This window comes from Panthera tigris, chromosome B3 (assembly GCF_018350195.1).
Source record: "Panthera tigris isolate Pti1 chromosome B3, P.tigris_Pti1_mat1.1, whole genome shotgun sequence".
NCBI classification, from domain to species: Eukaryota; Metazoa; Chordata; class Mammalia; order Carnivora; family Felidae; genus Panthera; species Panthera tigris.
In genome coordinates, this window is record NC_056665.1 from 106,377,232 (window position 1) to 106,395,004 (window position 17,773).

The following is a 17,773-nucleotide window of genomic DNA, read 5'->3' on the forward strand; positions in this document are numbered from 1 at the left end:
TAATTACAGGGTCTATCCATCAGGAAGAGCTAACAATTATAAATGTCTATGTGCCAAATACCGGAGCCTCCAGATACATAAAACAATTACTCATAAACATAAGCAACCTTATTGATAAGAATGTGGTCATTGCAGGGGACTTTAACACCCCACTTACAGAAATGGATAGATCATCTAGACACACAGTCAATAAAAAAACAAGGGCCCTGAATGATACATTGGATCAGATGGACTTAACAGATATATTTAGAACTCTGCATCCCAAAGCAACAGAATATACTTTCTTCTCGAGTGCACATGGAACATTCTCCAAGATAGATCATATACTGGGTCACAAAACAGCCCTTCATAAGTTTACAAGAATTGAAATTATACCATGCATACTTTCAGACCACAATGCTATGAAGTTTGAAATCAACCACAGGAAAAAGTCTGGAAAACCTCCAAAAGCATGGAGGTTAAAGAACACCCTACTAACGAATGAGTGGGTCAACCAGGCAATTAGAGAAGAAATTAAAAAATATATGGAAACAAACGAAAATGAAAATACAACAATCCAAACGCTTTGGGACGCAGCGAAGGCAGTCCTGAGAGGAAAATACATTGCAATCCAGGCCTATCTCAAGAAACAAGAAAAATCCCAAATACAAAATCTAACAGCACACCTAAAGGAAATAGAAGCAGAACAGCAAAGGCAGCCTAAACCCAGTAGAAGAAGAGAAATAATAAAGATCAGAGCAGAAATAAACAATATAGAATCTAAAAAAACTGTAGAGCAGATCAACGAAACCAAGAGTTGGTTTTATTTTTTTTTTTAATGTTTTTTAATGTTTATTTATTTTTGAGACAGAGAGAGACAGAGCATGAACTGGGGAGGGGCAGAGAGAGAGGGAGACACAGAATCGGAAGCAGGCTCCAGGCTCTGAGCCATCAGCCCAGAGCCTGATGCGGGGCTCGAACTCACGGACCGCGAGATCGTGACCTGAGCTGAAGTCGGACACTTAACCGACTGAGCCACCCAGGCGCCCCCAAGAGTTGGTTTTTTGAAAAAATAAACAAAATTGACAAACCTCTAGCCAGGCTTCTCAAAAAGAAAAGGGAGATGACCCAAATAGATAAAATCATGAATGAAAATGGAATTATTACAACCAGTCCCTCAGAGATACAAACAATTAGGGAATACTATGAAAAATTATATGCCAACAAATTGGACAACCTGGAAGAAATGGACAAATTCCTAAACACCCACACTCTTCCAAAACTCAATCAGGAGGAAATAGAAAGCTTGAACAGACCCATAACCAGCGAAGAAATTGAATCGGTTATCAAAAATCTCCCAACAAATAAGAGTCCAGGACCAGATGGCTTCCCAGGGGAGTTCTACCAGACGTTTAAAGCAGAGATAATACCTATCCTTCTCAAGCTATTCCAAGAAATAGAAAGGGAAGGAAAACTTCCAGACTCATTCTACGAAGCCAGTATTACTTTGATTCCTAAACCAGACAGAGACCCAGTAAAAAAAGAGAATTACAGGCCAATATCCCTGATGAATATGGATGCAAAAATTCTCAATAAGATACTAGCAAATCGAATTCAACAGCATATAAAAAGAATTATTCTCCATGATCAAGTGGGATTCATTCCTGGGATGCAGGGCTGGTTCAACATTCGCAAATCGATCAACGTGATGCATCACATTAATAAAAAAAAAGAGAAGAACCATATGATCCTGTCAATCGATGCAGAAAAGGCCTTTGACAAAATCCAGCACCCTTTCTTAATAAAAACCCTTGAGAAGTCGGGATAGAAGGAACATACTTAAAGATCATAAAAGCCATTTATGAAAAGCCCACAGCTAACATCATCCTCAACGGGGAAAAACTGAGAGCTTTTTCCCTGAGATCAGGAACACGACAGGGATGCCCACTCTCACCGCTGTTGTTTAACACAGTGCTGGAAGTTCTAGCATCAGCAATCAGACAACAAAAGGAAATCAAAGGCATCAAAATTGGCAAAGATGAAGTCAAGCTTTCGCCTTTTGCAGATGACATGATATTATACATGGAAAATCCGATAGACTCCACCAAAATTCTGCTAGAACTGATACATGAATTCAGCAAAGTTGCAGGATACAAAATCAATGTACAGAAATCAGTTGCATTCTTATACACTAACAATGAAGCAACAGAAAGACAAATAAAGAAACTGATCCCATTCACAATTGCACCAAGAAGCATAAAATAACTAGGAATAAATGTAACCAAAGATGTAAAAGATCTGTATGCTGAAAACTATAGAAAGCTTATGCAGGTAATTGAAGAAGATATAAAGAAATGGAAAGACATTCCCTGCTCATGGATTGGAAGAATAAATATTGTCAAAATGTCAATACTACCCAAAGCTATCTACACATTCAATGCAATCCCAATCAAAATTGCACCAGCATTCTTCTCGAAACTAGAACAAGCAATCCTAAAATTCATATGGAACCACAAAAGGCCCCGAATAGCCAAAGTAATTTTGAAGAAGAAGACCAAAGCAGGAGGCATCACAATCCCAGACTTTAGCCTCTACTACAAAGCTGTAATCATCAAGACAGCATGGTATTGGCATAAAAACAGACACATAGACGAATGGAATAGAATAGAAACCCCAGAACTAGACCCACAAACGTATGGCCAACTCATCTTTGACAAAGCAGGAAAGAACATCCAATGGAAAAAAGACAGTCTCTTTAACAAATGGTGCTGGGAGAACTGGATAGCAACATGCAGAAGGTTGAAACTAGACCACTTTCTCACACCATTCACAAAAATAAACTCAAAATGGATAAAGGACCTGAATGTGAGACAGGAAACCATCAAAACCTTAGAGGAGAAAGCAGGAAAAGACCTCTCTGACCTCAGCCGTAGCAATCTCTTACTCGGCACATCCCCAAAGGCAAGGGAATTAAAAGCAAAAGTGAATTACTGGGACCTTATGAAGATAAAAAGCTTCTGCACAGCAAAGGAAACAACCAACAAAACTAAAAGGCAGCCAACGGAATGGGAAAAGATATTTGCAAATGACACATCGGACAAAGGGCTAGTATCCAAAATCTATAAAGAGCTCATCAAACTCCACACCCGAAAAACAAATAACCCAGTGAAGAAATGGGCAGAAAACATGAATAGACACTTCTCTAAAGAAGACATCCGGATGGCCAACAGGCACATGAAAAGATGTTCAACGTCGCTCCTTATCAGGGAAATACAAATCAAAACCACACTCAGATACCACCTCACGCCAGTCAGAGTGGCCAAAATGAAGAAATCAGGAGACTATAGATGCTGGAGAGGATGTGGAGAAACAGGAACCCTCTTGCACTGTTGGTGGGAATGCAAATTGGTGCAGCTGCTCTGGAAAGCAGTGTGGAGGTTCCTCAGAAAATTAAAAATAGACCTACCCTATGACCCAGCAATAGCACTGCTAGGAATTTATCCAAGGGATACAGGAGTACTGATGCATAGGGGCACCTGTACCCCAATGTTTATAGCGGCACTCTCAACAATAGCCAAATTATGGAAAGAGCCTAAATGTCCATCAACTGATGAATGGATAAAGAAATTGTGGTTTATATACACAATGGAATACTACGTGGCAATGAGAAAAAATGAAATATGGCCTTTTGTAGCAACATGGATGGAACTGGAGAGTGTGATGCTAAGTGAAATAAGCCATACAGAGAAAGACAGATACCATATGGTTTCACTCTTATGTGGATCCTGAGAAACATAACAGAAACCCATGGGGGAGGGGAAGGAAGGAAAGAAAAAAAAAAAAGAGGTTAGAGTGGGAGAGAGCCAAAGCATAAGAGACTGTTAAAAACTGAGAACAAACTGAGGGTTGATGGGGGGTGGGAGGGAGGGCAGGGTGGGTGATGGGTATTGAGGAGGGCACCTTTTGGGATGAGCACTGGGTGTTGTATGGAAACCAATTTGACAGTAAATTTCATACATTAAAAAATAAAAAAATAAAAATAAAAATAAAAGTAAAAAAGAATTTAAGAACAAGAAAAAAAAAATTTGTTAACGTTACTTATTTTTGAGAGACAGAGAGAGACAGCACGAGCAGGAAAGACACAGCAGAGAGAGACACAGAATCTAAAACAGGCTGCAGGCTCCGAGCTGTCAGCACAGAGCCCAATGCAGGGCTCAAACCCATAAACTGTGAGATCATTACCAGAGCTGAAGTCAGATGCTTAACCGACTGAGCCACCCAGGAGCCCCATGTAGTACAAATTTTTTAATGAATAATCATTTTTTCTCTTTCATAGGAAGTATTCTACATTTTTAATCTTTTCATCCAATTTGAATTAATGTTTATTATATAATACTATGCCACTTTAAAAAATACCTGAGGCTTGACTCACATTTGAAGTAATAAATAACTTAGCAGTAAGGTAGAAATTATACTTTATTATCAAATCAGTTACATTCAGCCAAGAGTGTGTCATAAAGTATTCCGGGGGGGGGGGGGCAGTGGTAAAGAATGCGGTAACATTTCACACACATCTTATTGGCAGAAATATAAAAGTTAGACATTACCAAGTACTGGCTGGGGTATGAGGAACAGGAATTTTCTGGAATTTGCTGGAAGGGAATATAAATTCATACAACCACCTTGAAGGGTAAACTAATAGTCTATAGTAAAGTAAAGATACACATATCCTATGGCCTAGGGATTCAGTTTTAGATTCCATAGTTCTAATTAGATTCTAATTGTGGAGAAACTCTTGCACATGTGTTCTGGGGGTTCCAAAGACTATATCCAGGTTTGATGATTTACTAAGAGGACTCACAGAGCTCAGTGTATATTTGTATTCACAGCTAAGGTTTATTACAGCAAAAGGCTGCAGAACAAAATCAAGAAAAGTTATATGGGGTAAGACATGGTGCAAGCTTCCAGATGTCCTCTCCCGATGGAGTCACACAGAACATGCTTAAGACCCCATGCACATGTTGTCACAACATGTGTGAGTGGTATGTTGACTACCAGTTATTTGGGCTTTTACTGGGGCTTTGTCATGTAGGCACCTTCTGCCTAGCATGTACCAAAATTCCAGACTCACAGAAGGAAAGCAAGTATTCAGTATAAACTGCATTGTTTACACAAACTGTTTAGACACAATGAGACTTTTATCAGGGAGAATGGTGAGGATTCTTCTGAAATACAAGTTCCCAGGTGCCAGCCATCAGCCAGCTTTGCAAGCAGGACTTTCAAAGGGTAGCGGTCAGTTCTCCTGTGTTAACTCTTTACTGCACAATACGTTGTGTAAGCAGACTTGCACAAAGATAATTTCTGCAGTATTATTATATAATAGAGAAAAATTAGAACAATATGGATATAGTTATTAACATGGAAATGAATATTCAAATTTAGCTATATTCATACAATGAATTGTCAACCACAGGTACAATTAATGACTTTTAAGCTATTTGCAGTCAACATGGTCAAATCTCAGAGACATAATGTTGAGAGAAAACTAATTTCTAAAGGTTTTGTACAAGTGTGGCAGGTAGCATTGTATGTAAATTTTAATACCACAAAACATCTTTATATGTGTGTTTATAAAAATGTCCAAAATGCTTTAAATAATGTGAAGTTGGCTTTTATACATTTAATATTTATCCTACTATATTTAACATGTATTTAGGATTTTATATAACATAGGTTCTAATCTGTTGTTTCTCTGAAAAATATATCCTTGAATTTTTATGTATTATCACCTATAAATTTTCTCTTCTGTCCCTGTTCCTATAAAGACCTTAATTTAATGCCTCCTAATATGCAATGAATAATTGTTTCTATTGACATGAAGACAGCATAAAAGGAGCTATGAATCAGTTCCAAGAGTGTTACCAATTTTGAAAATTCACATGGCAAAATAAAGCAAGCTTGAATATTACTTACTTTTTTTTTTTCTAATTTGTTTTAGGTCTCCTCTTACCTGGGTCTCATTACTTGGGCCGTTTTCAGGATCGTTTAATATGGATAATGATTCTAGAATGTGGCTATACTTACTGCTGTATTAACATTAAGGTCAATGTACATTTGAAACCTCTAGTTTTTTTATAGTACATGTGTAAAATTTTACCTCTTACAGACACATCATACACTGAATAGCTGAATTTAAGAGTATCAATTAATTACCTGTGAAAACACTTAAGGATTTTTAAAGTATATTTCAATTAGCACATATTGATAGGTAGACTAGTACTGATTGTTTAATAGAGCATAGTAACAAAATATTGCCAGCCCCCTTTTTGTCTGGACCTATTCTTTTTATCCCTACTTGGTTGAGCATCTCAAAAGTGTGACTCAGTAATATTTTTTCCCTATATTATATATGCATTCTCAACTTAATAAAAAACCTCTTCTTATCCTTACTACCCTAACTGCTACAGCATGTTTTTCTCTTCTTTTTAAAACAAAATTTTTTTAAACAATTGCTTATAATCAAATCTCAAATTTCTTTTCTCCTATCTCTCTTCAACTTACTCTAGGTTTTTGACCCTATTACCTATTACTGTACCAAAACTGCTCTTGTCAGTGTCTCCAGTGGCTATCACATTGGTAAATCCAATGATCAGTTCTCAGACCTGGTCTTGTTTGACCTGTCTGTAGCATTTGACACAGTCTATGTCTTCTTTTTGCTTATTTCATGGGTCATTCCTTGTCAGCCTCCTTTGATGGTTCCTTCTCTTTCCCTTGATCTCTTGACATCAGATGACCTTGACATCAGAGTACCCCAGAGCCCAGCAGTCCTTGGTGACAACTGCATCCTTCTGGTTGCTCAGCCCCAAAACATTTGAACTTTAGTCCGGTGACATTTCACACCTGTTTACTTCTATGTCCCATATGCAGTCCAACAAGAAATCCTGTTGGCTCTGTCGTTAAGCCATATCCTATATCCTACCACTTCTCATCACCCTGCTATTAGCTATCTTTATCTCTTTCCTGGGTAATTGCAATAGTCTCCTAATTGGTCTCCCCACTTCTACCTGTGCCTGTCTCTTGTCTGTTCTCAACTAGAGTGATCTTTATAAAGTCTAAGTCAGATCATGTCACTTCTCTACTCAAAACCCTACAGTAAATCTTTTTTTTTTTTTTATTCAGAGTAAAAGCCAGGGCCTTGAATGGTCAGTCTCCCTATTTCCTCTTGGCCTCATCTACTACTTGAATCCTCTCAATTGTACTCACACAGTCAACTCCCTTACCACCTTCAAGTCTTTGCTCAAATGTCACCTCAGTGAAGTCTACTATGGCTCTCCCATATATTCCCATATGTATTCCCACTACCATCCAGCACTCCTAGTCCTCCTTGGCTTGCTTTACTTTTTCTTTATTTTCATAGCACTTATACTTTCAAACAAACTATGTAATTTACTTATTATTTTCATTGTTGACTGTATCCCTTTACTTTCTAATGTAAGTGTCACAAGGGCAGGGATCTCTGTTTCAAGGGGTATATTCTAAGCCCCTGGAACAGTGTCTGTCTGGCACATAGTAGGCCTGTGATAAATATTTGTTGAATGAATAATGAATGAATGAATTTTTTTGTCTTAGCACAGACTGGATAAAATTGCTGGTGACTAAAAACTTTTTCTTTAGCTCATTGGTTCTCAAATTCAGTTCCCCAGATTAGTAATATTAACATCTACTGGAACTTGTTAGAAATGGACATTCTTGGTCACCACCTCAGACCTCCTGAATCAGAAACTCTAGAGGAGGGCCCAGCAATCTGTGTTTTAACTGCCCCACAGTGATTCTGACTCACCTAAAGTTTGAGAACCTAGTCTAACCTGTACAAATAGGAGAAGGCAAAAATCCATGCAAAATATTGAAGGCATTTTCATTGCTTCATTTAGGCTTTATTTTTAAAATGGGATGCTTTATAATACCTAATAATGTGGGTCCTTTATTGCTCTTTTGTGGTCTGTTATACATGTAGTGTAAAGATATACTTTTCAGTGGCAATCTTTGTTTCTTTTTCATTTTTTCAGACACAACGTGGCTTAGTGCCATCTTATCAACATTTATATGTTATATGCTTTAAATATTACAAAGCACTTTTATTACTTAAATCTTCACACCCCTGTGTGCTAGGATTATTTTTCTTTGAAAGAGAAGGAAAAGGAATCTCTGGATAAGTGACCTACTCAAGGTTAAGTACTAGCACGTGGTAGAGCCATGATTTTAAGATGGGTTTTGATGTCACATTCCATGTTCTTTCCCTGGATCCTAATACACCCTGACAGCATCGCCTTTTACTAAAGGCACTGGTAGTTTTGTAAAAATGTGTAAATAAACAACAATATTAATAACAATATAAACAGTGACTTCGAGCATCCTCTTCAAGGGATTCCTTCTAGGAAAGTAATAAAAATGTGTTTAAAATTCATGCAAAAAAATAAAATAAAATTCATATAAAAACATTCATAATATTCATTCTATCAACATATATTTGTTGCATTCCTACTGTGTGCCAAGTACTGGTTTAGGCACTGCAGATATAATAGTAACCAAAAGATAGCTGTTGTATGGAATTTACATTATAGTTGGAGGAGACAATAACTGAATACATAAATCTGTATGATAATGATGATGTTATTATAATTAAAAAACTGGAACAGGAAAATAGTTGAATCAGTTATGGCATATCCATACAATAGAATAATGTTCTCATAAAGTAGGATACAAAACTACTGTATATACTATATCATTCCAGTTTTGCCTTTTGCCCTCTAAAAAATGTTTATATTTAAACTTTAAGTGTGATTCAACCTCAACTGTACATACCTATAGTCTTTAAAAATTGTGGTTATAGTCAATTAAATTGTTTTGCCAGTTTCTAGTGGCATCTCTATGATTTCTTTTAAAATAGTAGCACTATTTTTCATCTCTATATGCAACAACAAATTACTAAAGTACTAATAAGTTTGAGTGAAGGTGTAGCTCTTGAGTTAAAGAGGTTTTTTTTGCATTTTCCATATTTTCATTATGAGAATCCAATCCATGGGCATATACAAAAGTAGTTGCTTTTTTCTATGTAATAAGTACTCATAAACTCAAGTACTTTTTATCTCATCTTTAGGGCTTAGAATTGCAGGAGACATCCTGTCATACTGCTGAAGCTCAAAGAGTTGATGAAGTTTTTCAAAGTGCCTTTGAACAAGAATATGCAAGAGTATGTTCTGTTAATGAACACTTTGGAAATGTCTTGACACCCTGTATTCTTTTGCCAGTAAAACTCTATTCTGATGCCAGGAATGTTCTATCTGGCATAATCGATTCTCATGATAACTTAAAAGAATTTAAAGGTGACCTTATTAAGGTACTTGTGTGGATACTTCTTCAACACTGTTCCAGAAGGCCCAGCATGCAGGAGGTTATTCACAAAACTGAAAATAAAGGGAAAGAATCTCTAATAATCCTGCCTGCTTTGAATGCTTCACCACAAACCCAATCCCTAGAAGACACAGATAGTTTAAATTCAGAAATTTTGGATGATTGGTCTGATGATAATGTTTTTGGTGATGAGCCAACTATCAAAAAAGGAAAAGAAGAAAAAGATCAATTGAAAGTTGTACCAGGTGTAAATTTGCCTATTCCGGGATCAGTAGAATCACAGGGGGTCGGTGATCATTCAGTAGGCACAGTTCCTGAAAATAATCTTTACAAGGCAGTTATATTGGGATACCCTGTTGTTGACAAAGGAAGACAAGAAGACGTGGCATATATCCCTCTCATGGAGTTCAGTTGTTCTCATTCTCACTTGTTAAGCTTACCTGAAGAGTGGACGTCTAACTGTTTGCCTAACTCCAAAATGAGGGAGATGAGCTCATTATTTCCAGAAGAGTGGTACCAGTTTGTTTTAAAGCAGTTGGAATGTTTTCATTCAGAAGAAAATGCCTCAAATGTACTGGAAGAAATCGCAAAGGACAGAGTTTTAAGAGACTTTTATGTTCATGCCGTAATGACTTGTTATTTTAGTTTATTTGGAGTAGATACTATGGTTCCCAGTCCTGGTCATATATTGAGAGTTTATAGTGGTGTTTTGCCTTGGTCCCTTGCCTTGGATTGGCTTACAGAAAAGCCAGAACTGTTCCAACTAGCACTGAAAGCTTTCAGGTAATTTATTTTGATTACATAAAAATTGTAACTGGCAGAAAAATGATTTTTCAGATAACCTAGAAGGAGGAACCTTTTCTAATTGTAAAAAATAATCACTTTCCTAAAAATGAAAAACAAATGCTTAATACGTATAGTGATTATATCAAGAGTACTTTAATTTCTACATCCTTTTATTTATGTGGAGAACCTATTTTTCATATGGCTTATTGAATTTCTTCATTTTCACTTCACTCCATCATTTCTCCCTGAAATATGTAGGATTTTAGTTCACTGTCCTAAGAATATTGATTGAATAAAATCTATCTTGTCTATAAAGTGGATTTTATAAATTTTATTAAAAATTTTAAAATTCTTTGTTTCTCCATTTTTAAGGTATACTCTGAAACTCATGATTGATAAAGCAAGTTTAGGTCCAATAGAAGACTTTAAAGAGCTGACTAACTGCCTTGAAGAATATGAAACTGACTGGTACATTGGTTTGGTATCTGATGAAAAGTGGAAGGAAGCAGTTGTACAAGAAAAACCATACTTGTTTTCTCTGGGGTATGACTCTAATATGGTAAGGTTAAAAATGTGTTTTTAAACATTTTCATATATTAGCCTTAAGGAATGGAAACCAGTTATAAAGTACTTGAACTGAGTGATAGAGATATAACATTCTGGGATGGATATATTAATCATATTATTAAAGTATTTGTAGTCATGGCTTTATGGCCAACATAGTACAATCCTAGAATGACTGGTTATTTACTTTTGCAAACCTAATTAAAAATGTGTGGCCATTGTGCAGTAACTGACCTATAGGATAGCCAAGTAAAGTTCATTTAATTTACTATAGCATATTTGACTAAATGGATTAGATTCCTATGCCAAATTTGAGTATCACTTTGGATTGGACTCCTAGAAGAAAAACTAATTTATAAGTGGTAAAACATTCCTTTTGCCACCATCCATGTTTTATTTGAAGCAAATCTAACCTGTGAAAATTCAGGGAGACTCCAAATAATGACTTTTTTTTTTTTTTTTAAGAAAATAGTGCCTGTTCTCATTACATTTAAAATGTTATCAAGTGTGCACAATATGAGTCAATGTTACATGCTCATTGTAGGCTTCACACCTGGCATTGCAGGTTAGGGAGCTTCACAGATGTGCTCCCAATCAAAAATGATGAAAGTTACATTGAAAAACCATTTAAAGACTTGGAAATGGTGCTAAGGGCATATAGCAAATGAAGAAACATTTATTCAAGAGTACTAACTAAAACCCAGTAAGAATAGTGAGAGACTGCAGTATTTGAACCAAGACCCATTCCTTCCCAACTCAGCAAGACAAGCTCTGCTCGCATTGGTACAATCAAGAAGGGTTCCCTCTCACTTCAGCTCCTGGTTGGAGGACTGTTTTCCTGGGAGAGGCAGGGCTTCAGCATTTCTTACCTTACTTCCAGCTACCTGTTGTGAGGCTAGGTTCTGGGCAGGTGTGGTCAAGAGGTGAGAACTCCTTTCTGGCCAGCCTATCTCTTTGGATGGAGGCTTTACTCTGGACTTGGTGCCACTGAGAATAACGGGGACCTGACCACCCTTACCTGCTTGGCAGGTGGAAGTTCCACACTGGGAGAGGCAAACCAGGAAGACCTGAGGTTACTGCCTTTCTTCTATGTCCTAAAGCAGAGCTGTCTCTCAGAAGCATGCCATTATCTCACCCCCAGATAAAGAGCTCTGGCTCTCAGATTTTGCCCAGTGGGAGATGCAGATCATTAAAAAAGAGAGAACTCTACATCTCTTCCAAAGGAAATTATTTTATCTGCAACAGTGTGGAGACATTGACACCTAAGATGCTCTCAAAAACAACGGAGCTTGTGGTAAAAAGTAATTAAGGGATTGGGGCACCTGGGTGGCTCAGTTGGCTGATGAGTGAGTTTGAGCCCCACATCGGGCTCTGCACTGGCAAAGCGGAGCCTGCTTAGGATTCTCTGTCTCCCTCTCTCTCTCTCTGCCCCTCCTCTGTTCATGCTCTCTCTCAAAAATAAATAAAGCATTAAAAAAAAAGTCATTAAGGGGCTATTGGTAAATTTGTTAGAGATATAAACTAAACTATAGGCTGGGTAGATGAGCAGAACCAGGGAAAGAAACCATAGAGAAGAGCCTTCCTGTGATCAAAAATAGGAGCCAAGCTTAATTGGGTCAATCTGTGAAGCGATTTACATTGCAGGTCATTGTTGAAAACAAAGCAGCCGCCTGGCAATCATAGGAGCTTATTAGCAGCTGGGTGTGAGCACTTGCTAGATGGAGAGAGCCCTGCTAAACCCATTGCCATCTCATGGTAACTGGGGACACACAGGCTGCACTCCCTGAGGAACCACATCAAAGGCTTCACACTTGTGGGAGAGGTAGGGATTAACTTCACTAAGGTCAGTCAGCCACTCACTAAACTAAGCAAGTAACATTATAACATTATATAACACTGAAAACATGCAAACAAAACAGAAATAGATAAATAGGACTTCATCAAAAGTAAAAACTTTTGTGCTTCAAAAGACACCATCAACAGAGTGAAAAAACAACTCAGAGAATGGGGAAAACATTTGCATATATCTGATAAGGGACTTGTTACTAGAATATTTAAAGAACTCTTACAACTCAGTAATAAAAAAAATTTGTATTTAAAATCTGAGCAAATTATAAAATGAGCACAGGATCTCTATAGATATTTCTTCAAAAGGAGATATACAAATGGGGCAATAAGCCAATGAAAAGATGGTCAACGTCATTTGTCTTGAGAGAAATGCAAGTCAAAACCACAATGAGGTATCACTTCATACAAGGACATACTATGATGGCTGAAATCAAAAAGGCAGATAATACCTGTTGGATGAGAATATGGAGAATTAGAACTCTCATACGGTGCTGGCAGAAATGTAAAGTGGTACAACATTCAGAAAACATTCTAGCAGTTTCTTAAATGATTAAACTTAGAGTTACCATTTGACTCAGTAATTCCACTCCTAGGTATATACCCAAGAGAAATGAAAGCATAGATCCACATAGAAACTTGTACATGGATATTTATGGCAGCATTATTTATGACTGACAAAGGGTGGAAACAACCCAACTATCCATCAAGTGATGAATGAATAAGTAAATTGTGGTTTATCCATACAATGGAATATTAGTCCACCATAAAAAGGAATGAAGTACTAACACATGTTGCAACATTAACGAACCTTGAAAACATAATGCTAAGAAGCCAGTCCCAAAGACCACATAGTATATGATTCCTTTCATATGAAATTTCCACAGAAGACAAAACTATAGAGATAGAAAGTACATTAGTGTTTGCTTATGACTGGGAGAATGAAGGGATAGGAGGGTGATAGCTAAAGAGTACAAGGTTTCTTTTTGAGGTCATGAAAATGTCCTGAAGTCATGGAGATAGTTGTATATGTTTGAATATACTAAAAAACTACTGAATCACACACTTTATATGAGTAAATTGTATGGAAATGTGAATTATATCTCAATAAAGCTATTTTTAAAAAGAGCCTATTGTGTGATTGTCCAACGACTAGGATTTATGACTTAGGCATTGTTGAGGCCAGATAGGGTGAAGGAATAGAAAAGGAAACGAAATAGAAGTAGCTGAGATTTTGCAATTTGGGTCATTGAATGAATGGCTATCATTTCAAGCTTATTCAGAGAGCTACCAAAGAGAGGTGATTCTTGATTCTGAAGACAAGCAACTCATGTGTACGTTTTAATACACCAGTTTCTGTTTAAGTTTGCCTAAGCACAATGGAATTTTTTTCTAAGTTTATAAATGAAATGTAATGACCTGAACATAATTTTTTTCTTCTTCTTCTTCTTTCCTCTCCCCCTTTTACACTTCAAAGGGAGTTTACACTGGGAGAGTACTTAGCCTTCAAGAATTGCTGGTCCAAGTTGGGAAGTTAAATGCTGAAGCTGTTAGAGGCCAGTGGGCCAATCTTTCCTGGGAATTGCTTTATGCCACAAACGATGATGAGGAACGATACAGTATCCAAGCTCATCCACTACTTTTAAGAAACCTTACGGTACAAGCAGCTGATCCTCCCCTGGGATATCCAGTTTACTCTTCAAAACCTCTGCACATACATTTGTATTAGAGCCCATTTTGACTTGTAAACGTATTGTCATCACATGAGATGGGTTTTTTTTTTCCATTCTAGAAAAGTAACAATGTGATTCCTCATAACTTCACTGGACTTCTCTCTCTTCCTCCAAGTCCGATGCCTGAGAAAAGCTAAGCTCTGTAAAGTTGACTCTCTTAGCTATCTCAATGGTTAAAAAAAATCAAACAAACTTGATCTCACATGAAAGTTAGAGCTAGTTGGCCAGTATTTGTGCCCTGTGGATTGTGGTAGGTTTTAGCAAATATAAAACATTTGTGTAAGATTAGATAATGAATTTTTTAATGCCTTCTTAAATATGTGGTAGGTGACTTGCCTTATGCAAGTCAGCAGCTATGTAATTTTTACATACTCAGAAGACACACATACATATCAGTGCTTTTAAGTAATGGTAATGGATCCTATTGAAAGTTGCAAAATGTATATATATTTATTTGAAATACTAAATTTTATAGTATTTTCAAACTTAATGCCGTTTTAACATTTAACATGGTCTAAGTATTTTCATATAATCTATTCATTTTCTTTTCATATACTTCAATTCAGAAACCTTAAAAGCCTTTAGTAAAATCTCTTACAATAAAATATTTTCTTTTCCTTTCCCCGTATCCTTTTGATATACATGAAAGAAACTGGGTTTAACTTGCTTTTCAGGATTAATAGTGTTTGGTTACAACATAATGAGTTCACTACTAGAGGGCATTCTGTTGATCTGGCTCCTTAAGCATTTCTTTTTTTTTTTTTTTTTTTTTAATGTTTATTTATTTTTGAGAGAGAGAGAGAGAGAGAGACACAGAATCTGAAGAGGCTCCAGGATCCTAGCTGTCTGCACAGAGCCTGAGGCAGGGCTTGACCTCACAAATTGCAAGATCACGACCTGAGCCAAAGTCGGTCGCCCAACAGACTGAGCCATCCGGGCACCCCAGGCATTTCTTTTCAGTTGAATATACTGCTTCTGAAGAATGATTTACCCAATAGGACTAATGGGCACTAGTGTTGTAGGTATCTGAACTAAAGACTGAAAGAAATGGTAGAAAAATTTTCATAACATCAGGATATTCATTCTTTTGCTGCTTATAGATACAGAGAAAAGACTGGTGGTTGCATGAGGAGGGTGGTGGGAAATGAAATGGGTGAAGGGGATCAAAAAGAATAAACTTCCAGTTATAAAATAAGTTAGTCATGGGGATATAATGTACAGCACGGTGACTATAGTTAATACTGTATCCCTCATCTGAATGCTGTTAAGAGTAGCTCTTAAAAGTTCTCATCACAAGAAAAATTTTTGTTAAGTGTGACAGATGTTAACTAGACTTACTGTGGTGATCATTTCACAATATATACAAATGTTAAATCATTATGTACACCTGAAACTAATGTTATCTGTCAGTGATAGCTCAATTAAAAAAAATAGTTAAGTTGGGGTGCCTGGATGGCTCAGTCAGTTAAGTGTCCTACTTCGGCTCAGGCCATGATCTCAGTTTGTGAGTTCAAGCCCGCTGTTGGACTCTGTGCTGACAGCTCGGAGCCTGGAGCCTGCTTCAGATTCTGTGTCTCCCTCTCTGCCCCTCCCCTGCTCGTGCTCTGTGTCTCTCAAAAATAAATAAACATGATCAATGTAGCCAATAAAGATATTAAAACATGCTTCCAAGGTCGTCCCTTTGGAAAAACATACATGTGGATTTGCTTTATTGTCTAATTAGATAAGATTTAAGATAAGGGATGATGAAATTTTCTTTGATCTTTAGCCTTAAGATTCACAAATCTTAATAGAAAACAATACTGACTCTTCAGAGAATAACCTTGGAAGTTGATTAAAAATCATTATAAGGTTTTATTTTTCTATGTGTTTTTTTTCCTGAAGAGTATACCTCCTATACTTCTATGAGGCAATGGCAAACAATATTACAAATGAACGGTTAGGATGCTAAGGCAGACATAAATGTTTACTAGAATATGGCTATTAAAAAAGATGAGGACAGGGAAAAACAAATCAAAACCACAATGAGATACCACCTTACACCTGTCAGAATGGCTAACATTAACAACTCAGGCAACAACAGATGTTGGCAAGGATGCGGAGAAAGAGGATCTCTTTTGCATTGTTGGTGGGAATTCAGGCTGGTGCAGCCACTCGAAAACAGTATGGAGGTTCCTGAAAAAACTAAAAATAGAACTACCCCACGACCCAGCAATTGCACTACTAGGTATTTATCCAAGGGATACAGGTGTGCTGTTTCAAAGAGACATATGCACCCCCATGTTTATAGCAGCACTATCAACAATAGCCAAAGTATGGAAAGAGCCCAAATGTCCATCGATGGATGAATGGATAAAGAAAATGTGGTGTGTGTGTGTGTGTGTATACACACACACATACACAATGGAGTATTATTCAGCAATCAAAAATAATGAAATCTTGCCATTTGCAACTATGTGGATGGAACTGGAAGGTATTATGCTAAGTGAAATTAGAGAAAGACAAAAATCATATGACTTCACTCATGAGGACTTTAAGACACAGAACAGCTGAACATAAGAGAAGGGAAACAAAAATAATATAAAAACAGGGAGGGGGACAAAACAGAAGAGACTCATAAATGTGGAGAACAAACTGAGGGTTACTGGAGGGGTTGTGGGAGGGGGGATGGGCTAAATGGGTAAGGGGCACTAAGGAATCTCCTGAAATCACTGTTTCACTATATGCTAACTAATTTGGATGTAAATTTTAAAAAATAAAAAATAAATATATAAAAAATGAGGAAGGGTCTTAACATAATAATCTAAGTTCCTACCTTAAGAAACTAGAAAAGGGCAAAATAAACCCAAAGTGAGCAAAAGGAGGAAAATAATAAAGAGTAGAAATCAATGAAATTGAAAATAGGAAAACAATAGAGAAAATTTTGAAAGCAGTGGTTCTTTGAAAATTTTCAATAAAATTGATAGAATGAAATAAAGAATATCACTACAAATAGGGGCACCTGGTAGCTCAGTCAGTTAAGCATCCAACTCTTGATCCTAGCTCAGGTCTTGATCTCGGGGTCATGAGTTCAAGCCCTGCACTGGGCTCCACGCTGGGCATGGAGCCTACTTAAAATAAAATAAAATAAAAAAGAGTATCATTACAAATCAGACTTTAAAAAGATAATAAAGAAATACTACAAACTTTACATTCATAAACTTGACAACTTAAGAAAATGACTCAATTCTTGAAAACCACAAACTACTAAAGCTCGACCAAAACTAAAACAGATGAAATAGACAATCTCAATATCCTATAGCCATTAAAGAAATTACATTTTTAATTTAAAATCTCCTGAAAAAGAAATAATCCAGGCTCAGATACTCTGGCTTCTTTATTTTTATAAATATTTTTATACATGTTGTTGCATGTATCAGTAGGTCATTCATTTTTGTTCCATTATATGGAATAGT

General features: G+C 36.8%; 1 protein-coding gene across 7 annotated transcripts in view; it reads left to right on the forward strand.

Annotated features, from left to right (window-relative positions):
* PCNX4 (pecanex 4) overlaps window positions 1–14,349 on the forward strand; it is a 69,735-nt gene extending 55,386 nt beyond the window's left edge. For all 7 annotated transcript variants that reach the window (XM_042989816.1, XM_042989818.1, XM_007095227.3 and 4 more), the window contains 4 exons: window positions 5,978–6,081; window positions 9,137–10,173; window positions 10,549–10,735; window positions 14,063–14,349. In XM_042989816.1, the coding sequence (XP_042845750.1) occupies window positions 5,978–6,081; window positions 9,137–10,173; window positions 10,549–10,735; window positions 14,063–14,314 (1,580 nt within the window). In that variant the 3' untranslated portion in view covers window positions 14,315–14,349. The remainder of the gene's footprint in view (window positions 1–5,977; window positions 6,082–9,136; window positions 10,174–10,548; window positions 10,736–14,062) is intronic.
* The last annotated feature ends 3,424 nt before the right edge of the window (window positions 14,350–17,773 follow it).